We start from the raw sequence: 23,031 nt of genomic DNA, 5'->3' as shown, positions 1-23,031 counted from the left end.
CTCAGAACAAGCTCAGGGGTCTGTAAATATGGCTGCTCGCTCCTTGTGATGAGAGAATGTGAACTGGCTTCTAGTTCCATCCACTTCTTTCCCCTTTCTGAGTAGACTGAACAGCAATATTAAAAATAAGCCCCTCTACCCCACACCTTCATGAATCCTTAAGGATTAGTGTTTTTTCTTTACTTTAGGATGGCAAATTTGAGTTACATCAAAAACTTCAGGTTTTGCAGTTCAGCAAAGGATGAACTGGGATACTGCCTGACTTCTGCTGAGGCTGCTATAGAATATATCCGACAAGGAAACCTCTCCGACAGACCAACAGTAAGATAATTTTATGACAATATTTAGCCCCTTACAAGTATTAACTGCTCCTTCTAATACCTTTTTAGAGGTAGGTATTTTTCTTCTCTTACCAACAGAGGTGGGGAGGGGGAAGCTGAGTGACATCAGCTTCCACATTAGAAAAAAGAAGGAAGTGTCAACCAGTTGTCAGACCTTGGGATTTCCATGTCTCCAGTCTTGCAATGAATCTGTGCATCTGTCTGTGCTGGTGTAATATAATTCAGCAGAAAGCATTCTGTCTTCCAGGCCAGTGGTTATGTTCAGTTTCTCAATGAAGTTTGGCCTCAAACACTTAATGGTGATCCAATAACAGGCTACTTAGGAGAGCGAGGTTCCATCCTTTGGGGGAAAATCTCAAACCCAGGGTCTCCATCTTCTACCTGCACAGCCAAGAGGGAGGCAAAAGATCCCACTGCAGTTCTTCGAAAAGAGTAGTGAGTTGGTGTCCTAGTTAATGGTCTTTCTCAAGTGTGGATGAGGGAAATGTGAATTTCACTGGTGAGCACATAACATCTGCTGCTTTACCTGACAAATCACTGGACTACCTTACCATCCCCTAGTTGCTTATAAAGCAAGTTGGGACACATAGCATGTTAAAGGTGCCATCTAATTCCAAATTCTTACTCTAGCCTTTTATGTGGATCAAAGGCTTTCAGTAAGCTGAGGATAAATTAACAATTGATCTTCCATTCTATCTGTTTCTGATGAAGCATTATTATCGAGAGTTTTGGGTCCTGAAAATGAATGGCATTTTGTAACTGGCAACAGTTAGATGTAGTGAATCCACAAGACATGAAAAGGAATGTGTACTGAGTAATCAAATTTAACTATAGGCAAATGGTTGTCTGTCAAAGTGGAGTACGCTGGGTGAAAATATCACACTTACACATTGCACATTACTTAGCAAGATGTCATGTAGCCTGAAGCATACAACATAATGAACTGCTGTGGCTGGTTGTACAACAACACTATAAAAAACCTGATCTTTAAAACTGCATTCTTAAAATATTTACTAAAGAAACAAGTTAAAATGACAGGATCACAAAATGGTTTTTAGTAACTTTTTAAAAAAATGCTAGAAATTTTTATCTGTATCCAGTTGTCTTATTCAATAGCATTATAGCTTTAACCTCAATACAGTATTCTAGAGCTCAGTGCCATGCTTTCTCTTAGAATGCGGTGCAGCCTTTTTCTTTAATGTTTATTTTAAAAACCTGGCTCAAACCTACATCATAGCCATGGGAGTGGAAAAAAGGTTGCACTATAGATCAAAACAGAATTATTCAGCGAGCCTTGACCACCTAGTGCAGCTTCTAAATGTATTCCATTTATACTTCCCAAATAGTGGGCACTGCCTTTGGATTTCCCTCTTGTGAAGCTGATGACATTTAACAAATGATTTATGCAATGCAAATAACTCTGTGGCACCAGCATGATAGCCCAGTGGTTACACAAAGCTCTGTGGTGCTGGACACCAGAGTTTGAAGCCCAGGTTTGCTCTTGGGTCTCTAACCTAGCAGGGGTCAGAAATGCTGCAGATGCAGGGGATTAATTTCATGGTGGGTGAGCATGCCTTCTGTCAATCAGCTGCAGTCCCTGCAAGCCAATCAAGGGATAGTGCTGATGTGACTGTAAAAGCTGCCATGGTCAAAGGAGAGCCCCTGTGGCTTATTTAGGGTATGGAGCCAACCTCTTACATGTGGAAAACAGACTAGGTCCTGAATTTAGATCACGCTTGTTTCTTGTGCCAAGTGAGGAGAGCCTAAAAAGACACCTACCTAGGGTTTGTTTTTTTTCTTCTTAAAGTCCTTTTAAACTTTAAAGCTTTCAAAAAGTGTTCTGTAGTCTGTTTACTCTGTTTTTGTGATCTGTTTTGGTTAAGCTCTCAAAACACTCTAGAGTTTCTGCTCTTGCAAAAATAGGTGTTCCCGGTGTGACCTGGAAACGAAAGGATGTGAACATGGGACCAGAGAATTCGACAAGTCTCAGTCTGTCAACTGCATAGCACTGGAATCTGGATTACTGTGGCTTGACTGATTGGCTCAGGGTTTGGGGTGTGACAATTCCACGGCACAATCTTAACAAAGCAAAACCTCTTAGAGTAACTTCAAAATTTTATTTAAAGAAATACTTTTATGGTAATATGCGTTTTTGCTTTTCTGTGGTGCTCTTTTCACAAATCTGTGGCACTCTGAACTATTGAACATTTAGAAAAGAACATGACCTTTTGTATTTAGTATCTCTTGTTTATATTGCTATATTGAATCTTGTTAAGAAAACATAATAAAGTGTTAATGTTAAAAACAAAGTTTGCAATTTTTCCTTTTTAATTTCAGCCGTCAAAATTCTTGTAATTCTCAGTAATGTATGAATAGCAATAGTTCCAGCTCACTCTCAGTCCAGAAATATTAACATTTCTAAATTCCCTTAGTTCATGTGCTGTTTCACAAAGATGCCAGTAAAAAAAAAAACACGCTGTTTTGAAGATGCCAGTAAAAAATTGTATTTGGGGGATTGTGGTCTCTTTTTCAAAAGACAATTAGTTTTATATCAAGCAACGTGCTCATTTAAAAAGAATAAAAATTGCCTTCCTCTAAGTCTGGTCCCATCTGTCTTCACAACTGAATAGAGCAATTCTTTACATTACAGGAGATCTCACTATATATTAAAGGTTGTTCCAATTTTCTGACAGTGCTGCCAATCTTAGATGTCTGTTCTGAGAATGAACACAGATTCTTCCAAAGTTCCAAGTAAGAGAACCAGGGACCTGAGCAGTGCCTCAGAGTATCTCCCTGGTACCAACTTGTTGCATTTGAAATCTCTAGACAGAGTATATGCAGAGCAGTGATTCCAGCCTGGAGGGTTCATAAGCCTTTCAAATGACTGAGGACAGCGCAGACTCTGAATGTGCTGGTGGTTCCTAGTTTTTCTCTTCCTCTGGGCTTCCTTCCTACATTCAATTTCCATTGTTACCTAGCTGGTGAATGGTCCTATGTTGACTTCTGAGGAAAGCCTGCAACACCAGGGAGCAACAAGATCAGCTTCAGGCATCTAGGGAATCTCATTCTTCCCCCCCACCCCCTTTCTCTTTCCCCTCCCCTTCCATGTCTGTGTCGGAAGCCTGCAGCAGGAGCCCTCTTCCTCCTACTGTCAACAGAGGGGATTGAAAGCTGGGACTCCATGGTGGCCCTATAATTAGTGCCATTTCTAGGGATGTGCAAACCAGGGAATACTACAGTGCTCCTTTAGCAGCTGCAGCACTGTGGCTTGGGGGGGCAGCAATAATGTTTATTCTAAGAAAGATGGGAAGCCTGAAAATGACAGGACCCACATGGGGTGGGGAAGTGAAATTGGGGCCACTCTTCACCAGCACTCCCTCTCCTCCTCTGTTGGGTGCCTGGCCAGTCTGAATTTTCTGGATTACCCCAATAAAAAGAGATCTGAGAACTGGCACTGTTTCTAGACAGTGCACTATGAGCCATGTGCAGTGAGGAGTAGAACCAGGAACTAGCACAAAGCACCCAGCAGCTGCTGAACAGGAAAGACCAAAATTCCCAGAGGGAAGGGTGGGGTGGGAGGAGGGTGGTGTATACAGAAAAAGGTAAAAACTCAGGGTAGTAATGTAGTCTCTGCTGCTCTCACCAGCCCTCAGCAACTGAACAACTTTGCATGTTGATCCCTAATTTCCTATTTAGTTCTGCCCCTGCAAAGAATAAATCAATGGGTCTTCAGTTTTCTGGCTTGGACACTAGTCACTAGGCCAAGTTTCAGGCTCTTTGCTTGCCATAGGATCCTGCTGAATCCTTCACTCCGTTCCAAGGTGTCCAGTACTGGTGGGGGGGAAACAGGAGTTAAATGGTAAGGAAAGGTGCTGAATCTCTAGTTCTACTGTGACCACTCCTGATGCTGCTTGCAGTGGGGACAGATAGCTTCTGAAAGAGCTGCTAGCAATCAGCCTGCTCCTTCTTAGCCCTTCCTGCCACTAGTCCCTAGAGCACCCAACTGTGGGCAAAACACATAGGGAGGAATCAGCCTATCCAAGGCAATAGTAGGCAGCAGGACTGGCCTGTTGACAGCATATGTGTCTCAGCACTTTGAAAAAGCAAATGAGAAAAGACCAGAGACACAGTGGAGAAAACTCGAAGCGATTGAGGCACAGCGGGGAGAGGAGTTGAAAAGCAAGCCCATATCTAGATGGACCTATTGTATGGGTGGTAAAATGGATAGGGAGTGGAGGAGCATGTGAGTTATGTGGGCCCCTCTTTGAATTTGTGCCTGTGGATAGTTGGGCTTCATAAATATTATGCCCTGCTGGCAGGGGGGCAGTAGTGAAGGGCTTCCATTTAATGGGCCAGAATGTACCAAGTTCTAGTTCAGAGATTCTGAACCCAACACCTGTCGTGTGTGTGTGTGTGTGTAGGGGGGTGGAATTGGGAAGAGAAGACTTTTGCACTGAAATACATGGACAGTACATGTCCTCAACCATCCAAGAGTTCTGCACGTCCTCAGAAGGCCTAAAGTGGTGTTCATTATAATAAATATCCCCTCTAATTAGTGACCCATATCAGCACTGATGGAAATGGAGGTATTTACTGTCCTGGACTCAGTTATTATCTGAGGATTTTGGCAGGGGTTGAAGGCAGGTTCTAATATATTTCACTGTCTCTCTTGTCGTGTAGATAAGGGATGATATGTGCTTAAAAGTTCTCTAATTTCTGGGAATGCAGTCTATCTTGTCCTACTGCAACACAAGCAATGTTTTGGTAATTATCTGGAGTATTCTAACCAAAACAATCCATTCAGGGGACCATGCTCTACTCACAAACAAATGAAACTCATTCTCACTCCCTGAAGTGTGGAACATAGCTAAACCAGAACGTGCAATTTATCCTTTCAATTAATTATCTTGCTTGTAGGAATGGTCAATACTGTTTCAGAAGGTTACCCTTCATTATTTCTCTTTATTCCCATGTAGGAATATGTGCCAGTTATGTAACAGGGCAAAATCTTTCCTGATATTTCATATGTGACAAGCTTGTGCTCTGGAGCATGAGGACTGCCATCATTTGGGGGAGGGGGAAATAGTGCTGAACTACTTGCCTGGGATTTCTGGTGTTCATTAATTCCATAGATTGTGATTACTCACAGTATTAAAACTATCTCTGATCAATTGCACTACACACTCAGGCCAACATTTTCAAACCTGGGTGCCTCTAATTAGGCACTAAAATCCACATTTTGACACCTACCTGTCAACTCATCCAGTGGGAGCAGCAGGTGCTACATCACCAAAACCTCTGAAAAACCTGTCTACCTATTTAGGTACCAGAATGCGAGGCACCCATGTTTGAAAATGTTGAAGTCTCCTGCTGTCTTTTCTGTGTGTAACTAAAACACAAACCAAACCAATTTAGAGGATATACATGTTCTCTAGTCTCACATCACAGTATTGAGTTTTTACATGTCTGTATTGAGTTTTCCATTGTAGGTCAGTCATATGCATAGTTTAAAAACTATTCCATGGTTTAGCATGCATAACTAAATACAGGGGCTTCTAGTGATCAAAGCCAAGCAAGTTCTTAGAATAGTTAGTGCTTTAAAATTTTGTGTGGAAAATTCAAAGAAGAAAACAAGCAATGTTAAAAATTGTACACCCTTTGGGAGAGAACAGCTCATATAAGTGCAAGCAAATTGAGTTCCTTTTATTCATCTTACAATTGTAAATTTAGTGACTAATGAAATTGCGGTAAGGAGAGCACAGCTCATGTGAGGTTTAGGAAAAATAGTATAATAGCACATGTACCCATAATCCTTTGCAAGTTTCTATCCTAAAATTTCTCTATATCAAACATGTTTAACTATTGAAAGAAACCGTAATTATAGCCAAATTATCTAGAAGCACAAGTCTGAACCAAACAGATTTCTGTTTCTATTAAATTCTTAAAAGAATAGTTCTAGTGGTGATGGTGGCTTTATAAATAGTTTTGAGAGGCTTTCTCCATAAGATCACCTACTGTGTTAACATTAAAACCTCAGGGATCCAAGTTTCCAGAAAAGCTGTTGGACTCCACATTCCAGTACCACCAGGAAACCTGAGTGGTCTTGTGTTCATTTGCTCTGTATTGATTTTTCTAATGCTTCAGTTTGACATGCTGCCTTGTAACCTTCACACGCAGGGCACTGGCTGAGTATTTGTTACATGCAAATACAGGAACTGTTATTTTGAAATTTAATCTCAAGTGCTGAAGAATGGGTCTCTGTCAAATCCATTTCATCTCAACTAGTATCACAGGAGCTAACTTGGCAGATTTTGTGTCCATGTTAGGTAGAGAAGCCTTCAGCCAAATCCAGCATGATGCTGAGGGGCTTTCTGATTCTGGGGCTGCTTCTTGACTCTGCTACATGGCTGGCAGCAGATAGTATCTGCCCTGGGCCTGTTTTTAGGCAGTAGCTTTGTGACAGTCCATCTTACTCTTTAGCATACCCCCTTTAGTCTGTGTTTTATATGAGGCATATCTCTCACCAATTTGGCCACTTCAAAAGCTGCTTTTACTTTGGTTTTTCTGATAGAAAAAAATATTTTTATTTTGTTAATGAAACTCAGATGTTTTAGTACTAAAATGTCTAAGGTGTGCCCGGGAATTATTTTATGGACTAACATCCAGTTAGCTGGCAGGGGATGCTCTTGTACAAATGTACAAAATCATTGATACAGAATTTTAAGTATTAAATCAAACTTTTAGGCTTTAACCTGTTACATAAGCTAAGAGCTGGTAAATATATGTATTGCTATTTAAAAATAACTTTTTATAAAACTACTTTCTTTTTGCTAATATATGGAATATTGATTGACATGGCTTGTTTCTTTTCAGGAATCTGAGAAGTTTAGTGACAAGTTCTTGAGACAAAGAATGAACTTGCTGTCCCAGATGTCCACGACCCCAATAGATTGCTTGTTCAAGGTGAAAAATCTGCATTGCAGAACATTATATATGTACAATCTCTTACACACAGTTTTCTAGACTATAACACACACTTTGTAATGACTTTGCCATGTTGCTTGTGCTTGGGAGTGCCAAAAAAGCCATATGTTAGACGATAAAGAGGTGCCTGGGTAATCAGTGCATTGCAGTTCTGTGCCAAAGCTTCTGCAAGTTGGCAATGTATTCTTACAGATTCTAGCACAGAAACAAATGGAGTTGGAATAGTGCTGCTGTAATAGTCAATGGCCCATTAAAACAGAGTTGCAATGCCAATGGCTGTTAGTCTCTAGAGACTTTGGTGCCTAAAACCAAGAAGTTTTGCTGAAAAAAAATCTAAAGTGCAGTCACCTCCCATCTCCTACATATTTTGTTAATCAATCTCATAATGTAATTCTAAAAAGAGAATTTTACCTGTGAAAAGACACAAAGCAGAGCTATTAATTATACATATTCACATGTATGGCTAGAGACTGCAAGTAATAATGTGTCTGAACAGAGGGAGGTCATGGTTGTAACTGAGTCTGGAAGAAAACAATGTGAATTTTGTTTTAATTTTTTTTTTTATGAAAAGCAAACCCAAGATCAGATCTAAGGGCTATTTATACTGAAAACTCATTGCGGATTATGTGCAGCAGCCCTATCCAGCCTTGCACCAGTTCTCCTAGTGCTTCATTTATAATCGGTTGCTTTGGTTTTGTGCTTCAGTGGATGAAGTAGGTTTTATTTTAAGCTTTTTCACATCAATACCTCATTCTTCCTCCTCTTGGTCTTTTGTAGTATATTGCTTCAGGTAACCAGGAGGAAGTGGAACGATTACTAAGTCAAGGTGATAATGATAAAGACACTGTACAGAAAATGTGCCACCCACTCTGTTTCTGTGACAACTGCGAGAAGCTGGTTTCTGGGTAAGGATTCTTCATCTCCATATGAAAAGCTTTCTAAAGGTCTGCATTCTAGGATTTCCTTTAGAGTATGAGGGCAATACTGGAATGTGCAGTGCCTTGTCCAGAAAATTCTTCTGGTTGGAGGGGATATTGGCTGCATTTCAGCATTGTGTGTGTGTGTATATGTATCTAGGTTGAGAGGGACAGAAGACGTAGGTGTCTCAGAATTATGCATGCAGATTTGAATAGGAAAGTATTGAAAAGCTGGGAGCTCAGTTACCTAGATAGGGGAGATAGTGTGACATCCTTTGGACATGTTAAAGAGTGACTCTCTTCTCTGTATTTGGATTTCACAGTCAAAAGAATATATGTCTGGATTTTTTTTTCTTTTGGCTAAGTAAAAAACCCATATGGAATAATCTGTTAATGAGAAATGATAGAGGGTAAATAGGTTTGAAAACTTAAATAGGTGTAAAAACTATGTAGAATGAGTGAGCGTGTGCGTGTGTAAACTTTCTCCAGTACCTGATATAGAGACTGGGAGTGGCTAAGTCATTATGCAAGGTAACCTATTTCCCCTTGTTTTTTCCTAACCCCCCTTCCCCCCCCCCTTCCCCCCCAGACGTTCTTGTTAAACCCTGGATTTGTGCTGGAAATGGCCCACCTTGATTATCATACACATTGTAAGGAGAGTGGTCACTTTAGATAAGCTATTACCAGCAGGAGAGTGGGTTTGTGTGTGTGGGGGGGTGTGTGTGTGTGTGTATGAGAAAACCTGGATTTGTGCTGGAAATGGCCCAACTTGATTATCATACACATTGTAAGAAGAGTGATCACTTTAGATAAGCTATTGCCAGCAGGAGAGTAGGGTGGGGGGAGGTATTTTTTCATGCTTTGTGTGTATAAAAGATCTTCTACACTTTCCACAGTATGCATCCGATGAAGTGAGCTGTAGCTCACGAAAGCTTATGCTCAGATAAATTGGTTAGTCTCTAAGGTGCCACAAGTACTCCTTTTCTTTTTGCGAATACAGACTAACAGGGCTGTTACTCTGAAACACAGCTAACTTATGTTCTTGAAAACTATCCTGTTTTATAGGAAGATGAATGATCCTTCCATTGTCACTCCATTTTCCAGAGATGACAGGGGATACACACCACTTCATATAGCTGCTATTTATGGTGAGTATTGCTGTCTTTCCATGACTGTGTAATATTTACCTTCTGTTTACTCTTCATTAAGTCCTTGAAAGAGGGGACACATTAGCTTATTTTTCAACTTACATTCTGTGATGAGTTTTGCATGAACTGTATTTTACTTGTGGGATAGACAAACTGAAATCTTGACCCAGAATGAAACTCTTGTATTCCCAGGTGCTCTTGTCTGCATTTTCTTTTGGTTTCTTATTTGTTTTTCCTTGGCATTTCTTTCAGCCAGATGGGTAGATTAGGAGGTATCCTCAGAAAGGAGATATCCTATTACAAACTGACAGCGTATGTAGCAAGTCTTATATACATCCTGTAGCCGAGTATATGTGGCATGATATACGCTATCCCTCCCCACTCCTTGAATGTGCGTCCTGGTCCTGACCTCAGGCTTGTAAGCAGACACATTAATCTACTCTGGAGATTTTTTTTTATTTGTTCTTGCTTTTATTACCTTTGACTTGCACAGTACATATGCCAAGGGCAGAGCACTTTGTGTGACATCAGTTTACTTTCCATTCCCTGTTCACCCTCAAGATACAAGTGCAGTTTAGTTGCAGTTAGGGGCCCCCTTTCTTAGCTGTGCCCTTGAATAATCTGTAATAACTTGACTGTTCATTACAAAGAGCAACTACTAAGAAAGCGAATATGCAGTGTGCACAAGAATGAAGAGTGTCAAGGTTTGAAGTTCACATTTTAGTTTGAAAAGTAACTTTTCCTGTGAGATGTTTACTTCTCAGTTTTAATGACCACATATTTTCCACAGGGCAAGCGTCATTAATTGACCTGTTAGTTTCCAAAGGAGCTGTAGTCAATGCTACAGATTACCATGGTTCAACACCTCTTCACCTTGCCTGTCAGAAAGGATATCAGAACGTTACAGTAAGCACTGAAAGGATTAACCAGTGAATTTTTTTAATACATATATAAGTTGAAGAAAAAACAAATCTCACTATTGCTGCTCTACTGATACCATTGTTCAGGGATGCAAAAGCTTCATAATAACTGTGTGTTATCACACTTCAGGGCCTTTCAGCATTTTAATTAAATGCTAAACTTTATAGGTTTATAATCCAGATGTCAAAATTTTCTCAGATCTACAAGATCTCATGTTGAGAATAAATTCTTGTTCCCTCTGTCCTCTTGGTTCAAGTTTTTTATTTTTTTAATTTTATTTAACATTTTCTAAATTAGTTTGAAAACTAGATTTTGAGAGGTTTGCCAAATGTGACATGCTTTTCTGCATTCCCAAAACTCCAAGTAGCCTTATTATCTCCAGTTACCTTTTGTAAGCCCATTAGTTCAGAGTGGGATTTGTATGGCTTTGCTTATTTCTGAATAACTCAGTTGTTAGTCATTATGTATGCATAGTATTTTTCAATATGTTTTTTAATTCATGTCTAATGTTTAGCACAGACTGATAGGATAGTGGAATCTCTGCTCTGGATTGATGCAAAAGAGCTATTATGATCAGTCAAGTAAATACAATGCTTTAAACATTGTTTTGAAAATAGACTAATCATACAGTTCAGTCAGTTGTTGTACACTTGAATTTTTTAACAAATGTTTTATATAATAGTACAGCAACTCAGATGTTCAAAACTAAGAAATTCAGAGAGAAGAATGATGCACTTAATTAAACCCATTGTGCCTTTGCCTTTACAACGCTCTTAGAACACTGAGTGAATATACATGCTATCTGAGCTGAAGTACCTACCTACAGTGGATGATTTAGAGTCAGTCTGCAGATATACTCTGTGGTTTTTAAATAGTGTGTGACAAGAACTGGAGCAAAATAGTGGCATTAAGCCAAGGACAACCATCTTTACTTACTGGTTTAAAGCAGAAGAGATGTGGTTCTATTTGTACTATAGTAATTCATCATCCTAGAAAACTAAAGGGTGCTACAGCAGTAACAATTGTTTGTCCATTAATTTTCTGTTACTTAGATGTTGACTTTCTTTTTCTTTTAAGCTTCTCTTGTTGCACTATAAGGCAAGTACAGATGTTCAAGACAATAATGGCAATACTCCACTTCATTTAGCCTGCACTTATGGTCATGAGGATGTAAGTAATTGTTTTGTAACAAACTAAATAGACATCCTAATAGGATTACTGCATGCAATGAAATTGTGATGCCAATTTGGATTACATTTGTTTATTTAAAAAAGTAAATAAAACACAGTTTTGGAGGATGACTCTTTAATTCATAAACTGGCACTTTATTATATCATAGTATTTGTTTAATGTAGGTATCCGTTTACATTGGTGTAGATGCTAGAAAGCCTAGTTGTTTTGGTCCCTTGTATTCATTGTTTATTTATTATGGCCTTTTAAAAAATGACATATATTTGATAAAAAACCTACCCGAGAGAGTAGATTCTAGGATCTGCAATAAAACCAGCATTACTGTTCAGATTGCACATGTTATGTGGATTGGGAACCAGTGATATAATTCATTGGTGGTTTTTCTTTTCTTTCCAGTGTGTCAAAGCTTTAGTCTATTATGATGTACACTCTTGTAGACTAGATACTGGTAACGAAAAAGGAGATACTCCCCTCCATATAGCTGCTCGCTGGGGCTATCAAGGAATAATAGAAGTCCTGCTGCAGAATGGAGCCAACCCAGATATTCAAAACCGGATGAAAGAGACTTCCCTGCAGTGTGCATTAAATTCTAAGGTATTCTTCCCAATCTGCTATCAGGGAGGTTTTTAAAATGCATTTCCACAGTGATTTAGCTGTATTTGAAGCTTAGTTGTGAATGGGATATGTGGACATGTACTCTTACAATTAAAAATAATTTCCATTCACTTTTAAGAAAGGAAGCTCATATTTTACATCTTAAAATGCATGGCAGTGGTTTTTTTTAGTATGGAATATAAACATTGCAAATTGTTGCTTTAATCTGATCCGTCATAATCTCTTTTGCTGATATTAAGTGGTTGGCTAATTTGTGTTTCCATCAGTAAATTCCTCTTGAAATTGAGTTACATTGTATCTCTTCATTAATATTTTTTCTGCAGATTTTATCATTGATGGAATTAAACTACCTAACATTTGAAAGGGGACAGAGCGCTTCTGAGGTAACAGTGTGAGTTGCTAATCTTTTGCATACATTTTAGCTATTTAACATGAGGATGTAAACCCTCTTGTTTGTTTTGTTTTTGTTGATCTGATTAAAGTCTCCAGTTAGGTCTCCTCAGCATTCAGCAGACACCTTCAGCAGAGGGTCATCTGTCTCTAGCTTGTCATCAGCATCAGCAGACACCAGACAAGAAGTTAAAAATAATTACAAAGAGGTAAGAGTAATAAGAGCTTAGTATTTAGCTGTGCAAAGGTAGCCTTGAGTGCCAATTCTACAGTGTCATTTTAAATTACTCCCCCAGACATAGGTGTCTGGGATAGCTAATTAACAGTAAGCAATAAGCATAAGCATTAGCTAGTCCTGCACTGATAGTAAACTAAGGGAGAGCTCCAGAAAAGGGCAATGGAAGTTTTTTCACTTCAGCCAAAGGGAAAAATCCTCACTTGTCTCCTTTAAACACACTATGACTTTCCTGCTCTGAGAAGGATTCCATGGAAAGAAAGCTCATGTACTGTACTTTCTCAGCACTTCACTAAGCATAAGTAAGTAGTCAGAGATGGCTCCACAAACAATGAGGTCTTTCAGTACTGTTGCACTACGCAGGAATCTTCTCTGTACAGGAGCACCAAGTGGAGCACCCACTGGATTGGAATACTGTGAATAACGAGCTGCTGCTTTGTGAGTGAATCAGAAATGTTCCAAGTAAGGACTCATTCCCCAAGTGTGAGGAAAACTCTTAAGACACCTGGCACTATATATATCTCTGGGTGCGGAGGAGGCACGCTACTGGTGTTAGAGCAGATGGTGAAGCACTGCTATTCCGAGGTATCGGCTGTCACCTTGGTATCTAAGCATACATTTTTGCTTGACTCTTAGGAAGTGTTAATGATGGAACTGTATTTTTTTTAAAAGTGTACTTTGCAGCTGTTAATATCACAATGTGGTTAACTGGGTGCTCTGTGTGTTCATAAGCTCCTGGGGGCATTCAGTCTTCCTTTCTGTCTATAAAACTCAGCATCAGAATCAAATAACATCGTATGGTATGTTTTAAAATTAATAATAGAAAAGAGAAGATTCTAGGCGGGGGAGTTGACAAGAAACATGATGAAGTGCAAAGAACTAGCTTTTGTAATAAACCATAGGAAGTCAATTTTCAGAACATAGTAAGGAATATATCTCATCTGTTGCCCTGCCTGCATGTCACGTGTCCAGTTCCAATGTATCCAAAATGTGGCTGATAAAATCCACTCTTGCCAGGTCACTCCCTTTGAATTTCCACACTCACTTCCTCTCACCTTCCACCTCAAACCCATACTTCTCATCTTCCCTTCCCAAGCCCTGCTCAACTCCACCCTTACCTCTCAGGTTTCATTTCTTCTTCCTCTTCCGACTCCTCTGTTCCTTTCAAGCCACCCTCTTAAATACCTTTGTCTCCTTCCATACTACCTCTTGCTTAGAATTCTCTTTCCTTCCTTTTACCAAAAAAAGGACACATCCCTCCTCTCTTCATTCAAATCTCTTAAAACTTTTATTCTAGGAGGCTCTTGGATAATTACTCCAAAAAGCATGAAGGAGCATGAGTTGCAAATCGAAAAGGAGTACTTGTGGCACCTTAGAGACTAACAAATTTATTTGAGCATAAGCTTTTGTGAGCTACAGCTCACTTCATCAATGAAATGAGCTGTAGCTCATGAAAGCTTATGCTCAAATAAATTTGTTAGTCTCTAAGGTGCCACAAGTACTCCTTTTCTTTTTGCGAATACAGACTAACACGGCTGCTACTCTGAAACCTGAGTTGAAAATGTTAATTCACACTGTGGTATTATCAGTCTCTTCTTGTATACTGTGTTTATTTGTGTGTACACTTTTTCCAGTGTGTAATTTACACTGTAATATCTTTATAACAGGTCCATGTCTGTGTGTACAGAGCCAAGCCCAGTAATGTTGCTCCATAAATAAGGTATAATGCACACAAAATCTCACCCAATAACAGGTTGAGGATTTGTTTTTTCTTAAAGGGACAAACTTATCACACTCCATAGGCTGAGTCTGTAGTTCAAACCAGGAGAAAAGATTACTAGCAGCTTATACCTTAGTCTGTTGAGGTTAATGGCCTTTCTGTAATCCAACTTTAGTTCATTACCGTTAGCCAAGTTTCACATGGGCTCACTGCTATTACTCCCACTAAGCAAGAAGACCAGAGTCTAATTCTGCAAATTCTCCATGTAGGTAATTGCCACTGGAATTAATAGGAGACTGGCAGGATTGGCTCTACAGACTGTAGGAGTTAGACCATGGGCTAAGGGGTCAATGCAGTCTTTATCCATCTACGCTGCTGGCTGCTAAATAACTATTTGTCCAAACAATTCAATGCAAGGAGAGACCTATTTGGTGTTCTACACAAATGACTGGCCATGACTTACTGGCACCATGGAAAAGAACCATTAGTAAAGAGATGGGCAAATAATTTAGGAAATTTCTCTCCTGAGGATCTTACAATAACTGTTTTGCCCTCTGGCAATGGAACAATATAGCAAGTAAGTGGGTGAAGCGGAAGCAGACTTTGTCATGTGGAATTCTGCATCTTGTGAGCTTGCATGCAAAGGAAGGTACAGTTCTTCCATTGAGGAGAGAACAACCTGGAGGGGTGCCAGACTTTTTTATAACCATTCATGAATCATGCATAAGCTACACAACAAATGGCTAGGTTCCTCTGACTAGGTTAAACTCCCGTGAGTTCTTGGATGCATAAGGATGTGAGTGTTTTAACAGAGAGTTGACCACAGAGCTGTGTATGCCTACTATCCCATTCTATTACAGGAAGGCTGTAAGCTATAAAATCAGACTCTGACAATAGTCATGATCTTGTTTTGATCTCTCTGGCAGAGTTGGACACAGGTTTAATGTAACAATATGCAAAGTAATATGTACAAGTCCCCATCCAAGTCCCTTTTCATCTTTGAGTAGATGCCGCATTTCTACATGCCCAGGACATCCCTGCTGACTGTGACAATCCCAAGATTGTGGTAAACCTCCCTTGACAATTGAGGTTTTACAGCATATAGTTCAGGGCACCAAGGGAGCGAAGGCAAAGCATAGCATTCTAAATGGAGAGCAGGGAGGAACAGAAAAGCCTTTTCTACACTATAGTAAGTCTCCTAGCCCAGTGGTTCTCAACCAGGGGTACGTAGAGATCTTCCAGGGGGTACTCAACTCATCTAGATAAGTGTTTCTCAATCTGGGGGATGCAGCCCCCAGGGTGGTCATGGGATGTATTTTTGGGGGGGGTCAGAAGTGCAGGGCCGACATTTGGAGGTGGCATGCGGGGCAATTGCCCAGGGTTCCATGCCATGGGGGCCACCTGTAAAGTTAAGTTACCTGCTTCAGCCCTGGGCAGCAGGGCTTGGGATTCAGACAAGACTCACCAGTGAAAAACAGGCTCAAGTATCACACTGAAATATAAGTACAATATTTATATTCCAATTGATTTATTTTATAATTATATAGTAAAAATGAGAAGGTCAGCAATTTTTCAGTAACAGTGTGTTGTGACACTTTTGTATTTTTATGTCTGATTTTCTAAGCAAGTAATTTTTAAATGAGGTGAAACTGGGGGTACTCAAGACAAATCAGACTCCTGAAAGGGGTACAGTAGTCTGGAAAGATTGAGAACCACTGCCCTAGCCTACAGTGTTAGGCAATATGATGGTAAAATGGCAGAGCCCTGTCTACTCTGACTTCCACAGTTGCTACAGCTGGTGGAGCCACACTGGTATTGAATGATGGCTGAAAAGTTTGCTAATGTAGCTCTGCCTTAAGGCATTCAAGCTATGCTGTGAGCTACTGCTGTTGGCTACTGTGTTGTGTGGGAGCTTCCGGAAGAGCCCTGTGCAGTTGCACTGCTTCAATAGGCATAATATCTCTAGAGCTTTCAAGTGTCAATTTCCTATAGTAAAGTTGCAGTCTGTTCCATTTCCCAAAAGCAGCACCTGATTGGTGGATTGGGAATAGGGTTGCCAGGTGTCCGGTTTTAGACTGGAATGCCCGGTTGAAAAGGGGCCCTGGCGGTTCCGGTCAGCACCACTGACCTGGCTGTTAATAGTCCAGTCGGCGGTGCAGCGGGGCTAAGGCAGGCTCCCTATAGCTCCCGGAAGCAGTGGCATGTCCCCCCCTCTGGCTCCTATGCATACGGACAGCCAGGGGACTCTGCACGCTGCCCCCACCCCAAGCACCACTCTGAAGCTCCCATTGGCCAGGAACTGTGGCCAGTGGGAGCTCTGGGGGCGGGGAGAGCCTGTGGATGGGGCAGCACACAGAGCTGCTTGGCTGTGCCTCAGCGTAGGAGCCAGAGGGGGGACATGCTGCTGCTTCCGAGAGCTGCTTGAGGTAAGCGCCGTCTGGAGCCTGCACCCCTGATCCCCTCCCATGCCACAACCCCCTGCACCAGCCCTGATCCCCCTCTCACCCCCCCAAATCCATCGGTCCCAGCCCGGAGCACCCTCCTGCATCCCAAACCCCTCATCCCTAGAGCCCACATCCCCAGCCGGAGCCCTCACCCTCCCACCCCCATCCCAACCCTCTGCCCCAGCCTGGAGCCCCTCCCACACTCTGAACCCTCCGACATCCCAAATCCTTCATCCCCAGTCCCACCCCAGAGCCCGCACCCCCAGACAGAGCCCACCCCCTGCCCCAGCCCTGATCTCCCTCTCGCCCCCCGAACTCCTCAGTCCCAGCTGGAACACCCTCCTTCATCCCCAGCCCCACCCCAGAGCCCCCTCCACCAGCCAGAGCCCTCACCCCCCTCCCATACCCCAACTCCGTGCCCCAGCCCTAATCCCCCTCCTGTCCTCTGAACCCCTCTGTCCCAGCCTGGAGCTCTCTCATACACTCCAAACCCCCTAGTTCCAGCCCGGAGCACCCTCCTACATCCCAAACCCCTTATCCCCAGCCCCACCTCAGACCCTGCACCCCCAGACAGAGCTTGCACCCCAACCCCCTGCCCCAGCCCTGATCCCCCTCCCATCTCCCAAACAACCTCAGTCCCAGCCCAGAGCACCCTCCTGCAACCTAAACCCCTCATCCCGAGCCCCACTGCAGAGCCCGCACCCCAGCCAGAGCCCTCACCACTTCTCGCATCCCAGCCCACTGTCTCAGCCTAGAGCCCCCTCCTGCACCCTGAACTCCTCATTTCTGGCCCCACCTCAGAACCTGCACCCCCAGCTCAGAGCCCGTACCCCCTCCCACACTCCAACCCCCTCCCTCAGCCCAGAGCTCCCTCCCATACGCCGAACCCCTCGGCTCCACCCCAGAGCCCCCTCCTGCACCCCAAACCCCTCATCCCTGGCTGCACCCTAGAGCCCACATCCCCAGCCAGAGCCCTCACCCTCTCTCACACCCCAACTCCCTGAGCCAGCCTGGTGAAAATGAATGAGTGAGGGTGTGGAGAGCGAGCAACAGAGGGATGGGGGTATAGAGTGGGCGGGGCCTGGGAGGAGGGCCAAGGGTGTTCGGTTTTGTGAGAGTAATTGGGAAGAGATAGGGAAAGGGGAACATTATGGAAAGTACAGACCTCCCTGATTTGATTTGATTTGTTTTATTGTAGATTTATACAAACATATATTGCCTATCCCTGGATTGCTTTTACCATATATTAGAAATATGGTAATCTAACAAAATTAATTTTAGCAACCTCCCCAAAACCAGGATGAAAACCAGGGGAGTGGAACCCATGAACCACTCTAGCCTCAGAGTCCCTTGCCCTCAAGGCTCCTATTCCAATCTCCTCCCCAAAAGCCTGGAGAAAGAGATTATCCCAATAAACAATACTTTCCTCTCCAACTGATTATTTCTTTCTTACTTTATTGGTAGAGAAAAGAAACCTAAGACTAAAGCTTCCAAAATAAGTCAGAGAAGGAACTAAGACCCTAGTCCTACATTTTGATCCTTACTGAGAGATTCTTGAGTCCCCATAGAATCCCATTGAATTCACTTGCTCCCCCATTTATTTGGTCTACTCATGCAGGTCCAACTGCAGGATCTGGGCCTATGTAGCAGTTCTGTTTATCCAAACCAGAAGTCATCTTTAATTTTGTACGGGACAGAAAACAATAAATTATGTATTTTCATCTAGAAATTATTTAGCGATATTAAGTAGTTTATGCCCAAAATGTAGGTTTTGTAATAAATTTGTTGGAATATATAATTATATATTCATATTTTTTTTAAATTACAAAAAAAAAAAGATTTTTGGTTTTTGCAACTCCAGCACTGAAATACTGAGCTAATGCATGAGAACCAAAACATGAAAACCAGTTAGTCTGTTTGTTTGTCCAAGCTGAATGCAATACAAATGTAAACAAAAAACATAAATCTCAGGCGTTTATCATCATGATCCAAGCGGTGTAATGTTGAAAAGTAAATTCAGTTTTAATCATCTAAGTTGGTATTAATAACAGGGACAGGAGACTTGTTTTTAGTGATTAATTTATTTATTTTGTGTTCATCATAGGACTGCTAATGTGCCTTCAAAAATACTTGAATGAATAATTTTAAAGCAGACCTCTCCATTAATTGCAGAATGTTCTTTGGACTTTGGAAATTGAAAATGTTTTGTTCACCCTCAGTTACACACTTTCTGTCTGGCAAAGGAATGTGTCTGTCTGTCTTTTGAATGTGCTCAGATACTACCAGTGATGTGGAATGTAGAAATTTCTAGATAGAAGCTGAAATGTTAATCTTGCCATTACTTAGAAATGAGGTCAACTGCCACAGTATCTTATGCTGAAACATCTTTTTATACACTAGTATCACTGGTGATAGCACAGCCCTATGAATATTTGTTAAATGCTGATATACTGGATCATCAGAGACCTTTTAACATGCTTTTGCAGGTGCAGCAAAAATACTGCATGTTTTTATACCTTTTCAGTGATGTCATAGTAAGTTTTAATTATTTAAAAAAAAGCAAACTCCATACTTAGAATAAATTTAGATTTTGGGTCCAATTTGACAATGTTTATTTTAACACTGAAGTAGAGTAGAACTTACAACTACTACAAACCACTAATATGCAGATGTAAAAGTGCAAAACATGTTTTGACTCAAACTACTATTTAAAAAAGAAAAAAAAGGGACCCCTTTTGGCATCAACTACCAGCCTAGCAAGAGCCCAAAACAGTAGCATCATCCATGGGGAGCTACATGCCTTTAATAGCTTTTATTTCTTTTGTAATGCTGGATCCTAAATAAAGGTACACGCATAATTGCTTGTGAGGTTGAAAAATGTATTTGCTGTATTAACTAGCATGAGCTTATTTACATATGCACCATATGTGTTCTATATTTAGATGATTATCTTCTGCTGCGCAATTCAAAAATCATTGAATGGCTCTATAGCCTTATACAGCTTTTGTATTTCATAAGTTAATAACGTTTTCCTTTATAACTTTATCAACATATCTGAAATGGGCCAGCTGTAATCCTTCAGCATCAGATTAGGAGGTTAATAAAGGACACTGGATTTTCAGAGTACAGTTTAATACCAGTATTACCAAAGCAACTAAAATTCCCTTTTCTCATTTTAAATACAGATAGAAAAACTCTTAAGAGCAGTTGCTGATGGAGATCTGGAAATGGTAAGTTCTTAGAATGACTTGATGTAGAGTACTGAATTCCCAGCTATCCTGCTGAAGTTGAGGAAGCTGTTTACACATAACACTGAATGGGGAATGCATAGTCAATTTCATTTTAAAAAACTATGACTCAAGTGCTGATTAACTCATGCTGCTGTGAATATTCATTTCACATTCCAAAAGTACTCAGCTAACAATATTTTTAAGTCAATAATTTGAAATTACTTGGTGCTCTAGAGAATAATTTAGATCTGAGCAAATACAAAATATTGTTTGTTAAAGGAGAAAACTATGGATATAATTCTTTTAAACATGCTCCTCTTTATTCATTGATTTGAAATATCTTAGTTTTATTCTTTTATTTCGTGCCCTTGTGATTTTAAAAATAAAACAAACTCCAAGCTGATGTATCCTATGCTTACTTCATTTAGAACATTCCTCAAATGTGCTTAGTAGCACTCCAGCCCAAAGCAAGAAATGTCTTCCAGCTCAGATAGACCTACTTTCAGGGCACTAAATAAATGCATATTAGAAACTGCTTTGATCCAATTATTTTTGTAGCACCAAACTATAATCTAGGTGGCAGGCCTCCAGATTTCAGAGTTGCTTACCACTGGTGAAATTGGGACACTTGTGACTCCCAGAAAAAAACAGTGTCTGATTCTCCTTTTGCTTATGCTAGTTTTGATCTGGTGTATCTCTGTGGACTTCAGTAGAGTTTCTTCAGATTTATTCCAGTATCAGTGAGAGGAAAATATGGCAAAGTCACTGTTCCTGTATTACTGTTTTCCTTTCTTCTGTGTTTTCTGAATCCTTGTTGTTTTTGCTGCTCCACAGGTTTGTGTCTCCATTTCTATAAATAAGGCTTATGGGTTTTGGAGTTCTTTTGGGTGCCACATTATTAGGATATTGTGGGTTTTTTTCTATGTTATATTCCATCTTCTGTTTTTTTTTATTCTGAGTAATTTATTTACACTGTTCTTCCTTGTGAATTAAAGCCAACACTTTAAAAATGTGCACATTACCCCACTTCGCATGTGCAAAGAGCTCAGACTTCAAGAAAGTTCACAACTCAGTTTCCCTTCATATGTTATAGCAATTATGAAAGTTTGAAGTTGGCAAATATTTCCTGAACTCTAAGTTGCTAGCACCTTTAGTAGAGATGGATCAAAGCTCCAAATCAATCTAAACAGAAAGTTTCAACTTGCTGATTTTAAGCGCTCCCTGTTCACAGTGTATACATAGTACATATATAACATATTTGGGCATGTGCACATACTGTAGGATGGAAGTCTGGCTTTTCTTATTTAGTGTTTTTGGCAATAGCAGAGACCATAAATAAAAAGTTAAGTTGGCATTTGTATGTCATTAGTAAGTACAGAGTAAAAATGGGTTTAAATAGTACACAATTTGGGTATATTTTGACTTTTGTACTTCACTTCCAATAAAGAGCCGACATCTACAGCAATATGAACATGAACGTTTATATCCTATAATTTGCATTACTTACTGTCTGTCTTGATACATTTGAGCTACTGTAGCAATTTCCTTCTTTTCTTCTGAAATACTTGAAAATTATGGTACTTTTGAAGATATTTTACTGAAAAAAGGCAGCTGACATTTAAAAAAAATTAGAGTTCTAAATTTGGGGGTATACATGGGTTTTTGTTGTAGTTTTTTTAATACTCATCATAAAACAGAAGATTGTGGAAACCCTGTAACAGAGTATATGGTATACTGGGTTTATGTACAGTATGTACATAATGAATCTTTCTAAAAATTCCCATAGGGTAACACATACCAGAATTAACAGATATGTTGATATGGCATCATACAGTCATCTGTCTGAATATAATATATAGTATGTAGTTGATTCTCTAGTGTCTTCTATACCAGTCAGGTGGTAGGTATAAGTTTACCTACTAGCTGATTAAGAAAAGGAAAGAACCATTGGTAATACTGTACACTCATTAGTTAAGTAAACATGTAAAACCCACATTTACACATAGAGACACCTGACCTTATTGATTAGTTCAAGGTCACCCAGCAAGTCGTTGTCAGAAGTAAGATTAGAATACAGGTTAGCTGATTGCTAGAGCTATGTCTAGTCCTTACTGCCTCCTATGGTTAGGCATTTTAACTTTGTGAGACTATTTCCTAATCTGTAAAATGGGATAGTAATACCCACTTGCCTGGGGCTGGGGACATCTTATATCCTGTTTATTCTCAGGCTCACATAAAGTAAATATTGTTGCCCTGTTTTACAAATGGGCAACCTGAGACGCAGAGAGGCTAAGTCCCATATTTCTACAAATGGCCTTTTATTTTGGATGCCCAACTTCAGACCCCTGTGAGTTTGAATTTTTTCCCCGAAGGTGTGGAATGCCTGCAGTTCCCATTGACTTCAGTTGGAGTTATGGTTGCTCAATGCTGAAAATCAGGCCCCACGTGTCTCAAGCTGGGCATTCAAAAACTCAGCCATGTGTAATAAGAGGAGGCCACTTTCGAAAATGCTGCCGAAGTGTCTTGTCATGGAGGCACTTGTGATGATTTAGGGATCTTGTCTGTACTGCTTCTGAATCGGAGATGTTTTTACAAAATTGTATCATGAAATTACTATGCCATGGAAAGCTTATATGTATGTGGATCTACTCTGAGTTAGCAAGGTTTTGTCATGTCTCTCTGCCAGGCCAGAGACAATGGTGAATGATCAACATTCAGTGTTTTTCTATTTACTGTCAAATACCTTGGGACAGAGGGTTTGCTCTTGCTGGGAGAAGCTACTTCCTCCTCTGGTCTGAAGGGAGGATAGGGTTGTAAGTAATGGAAATTTACCAGGCAGAGACCAAAGGAAGCAGGTGACCCCAGCAGGAATCTTATGAAAGGACTGTGGGAGAG

General features: G+C 40.6%; 1 protein-coding gene across 13 annotated transcripts in view; it reads left to right on the top strand.

Annotated features, from left to right (window-relative positions):
• Nucleotides 1-23,031, top strand: part of ANKRD27 (ankyrin repeat domain 27) — a 76,154-nt gene that overhangs the window by 21,395 nt on the left and 31,728 nt on the right. For all 13 annotated transcript variants that reach the window (XM_043526460.1, XM_043526458.1, XM_027821121.3 and 10 more), the window contains 10 exons: nt 189-321; nt 7,215-7,304; nt 8,103-8,230; nt 9,308-9,390; nt 10,181-10,296; nt 11,389-11,481; nt 11,899-12,096; nt 12,441-12,500; nt 12,600-12,716; nt 20,092-20,136. In XM_043526460.1, the coding sequence (XP_043382395.1) occupies nt 189-321; nt 7,215-7,304; nt 8,103-8,230; nt 9,308-9,390; nt 10,181-10,296; nt 11,389-11,481; nt 11,899-12,096; nt 12,441-12,500; nt 12,600-12,716; nt 20,092-20,136 (1,063 nt within the window). The remainder of the gene's footprint in view (nt 1-188; nt 322-7,214; nt 7,305-8,102; nt 8,231-9,307; nt 9,391-10,180; nt 10,297-11,388; nt 11,482-11,898; nt 12,097-12,440; nt 12,501-12,599; nt 12,717-20,091; nt 20,137-23,031) is intronic.

The sequence above is a fragment of the Chelonia mydas genome, chromosome 12, assembly GCF_015237465.2.
Source record: "Chelonia mydas isolate rCheMyd1 chromosome 12, rCheMyd1.pri.v2, whole genome shotgun sequence".
NCBI lineage: Eukaryota > Metazoa > Chordata > Testudines > Cheloniidae > Chelonia > Chelonia mydas.
This window is presented reverse-complemented; position numbering and strand designations above follow the sequence as displayed.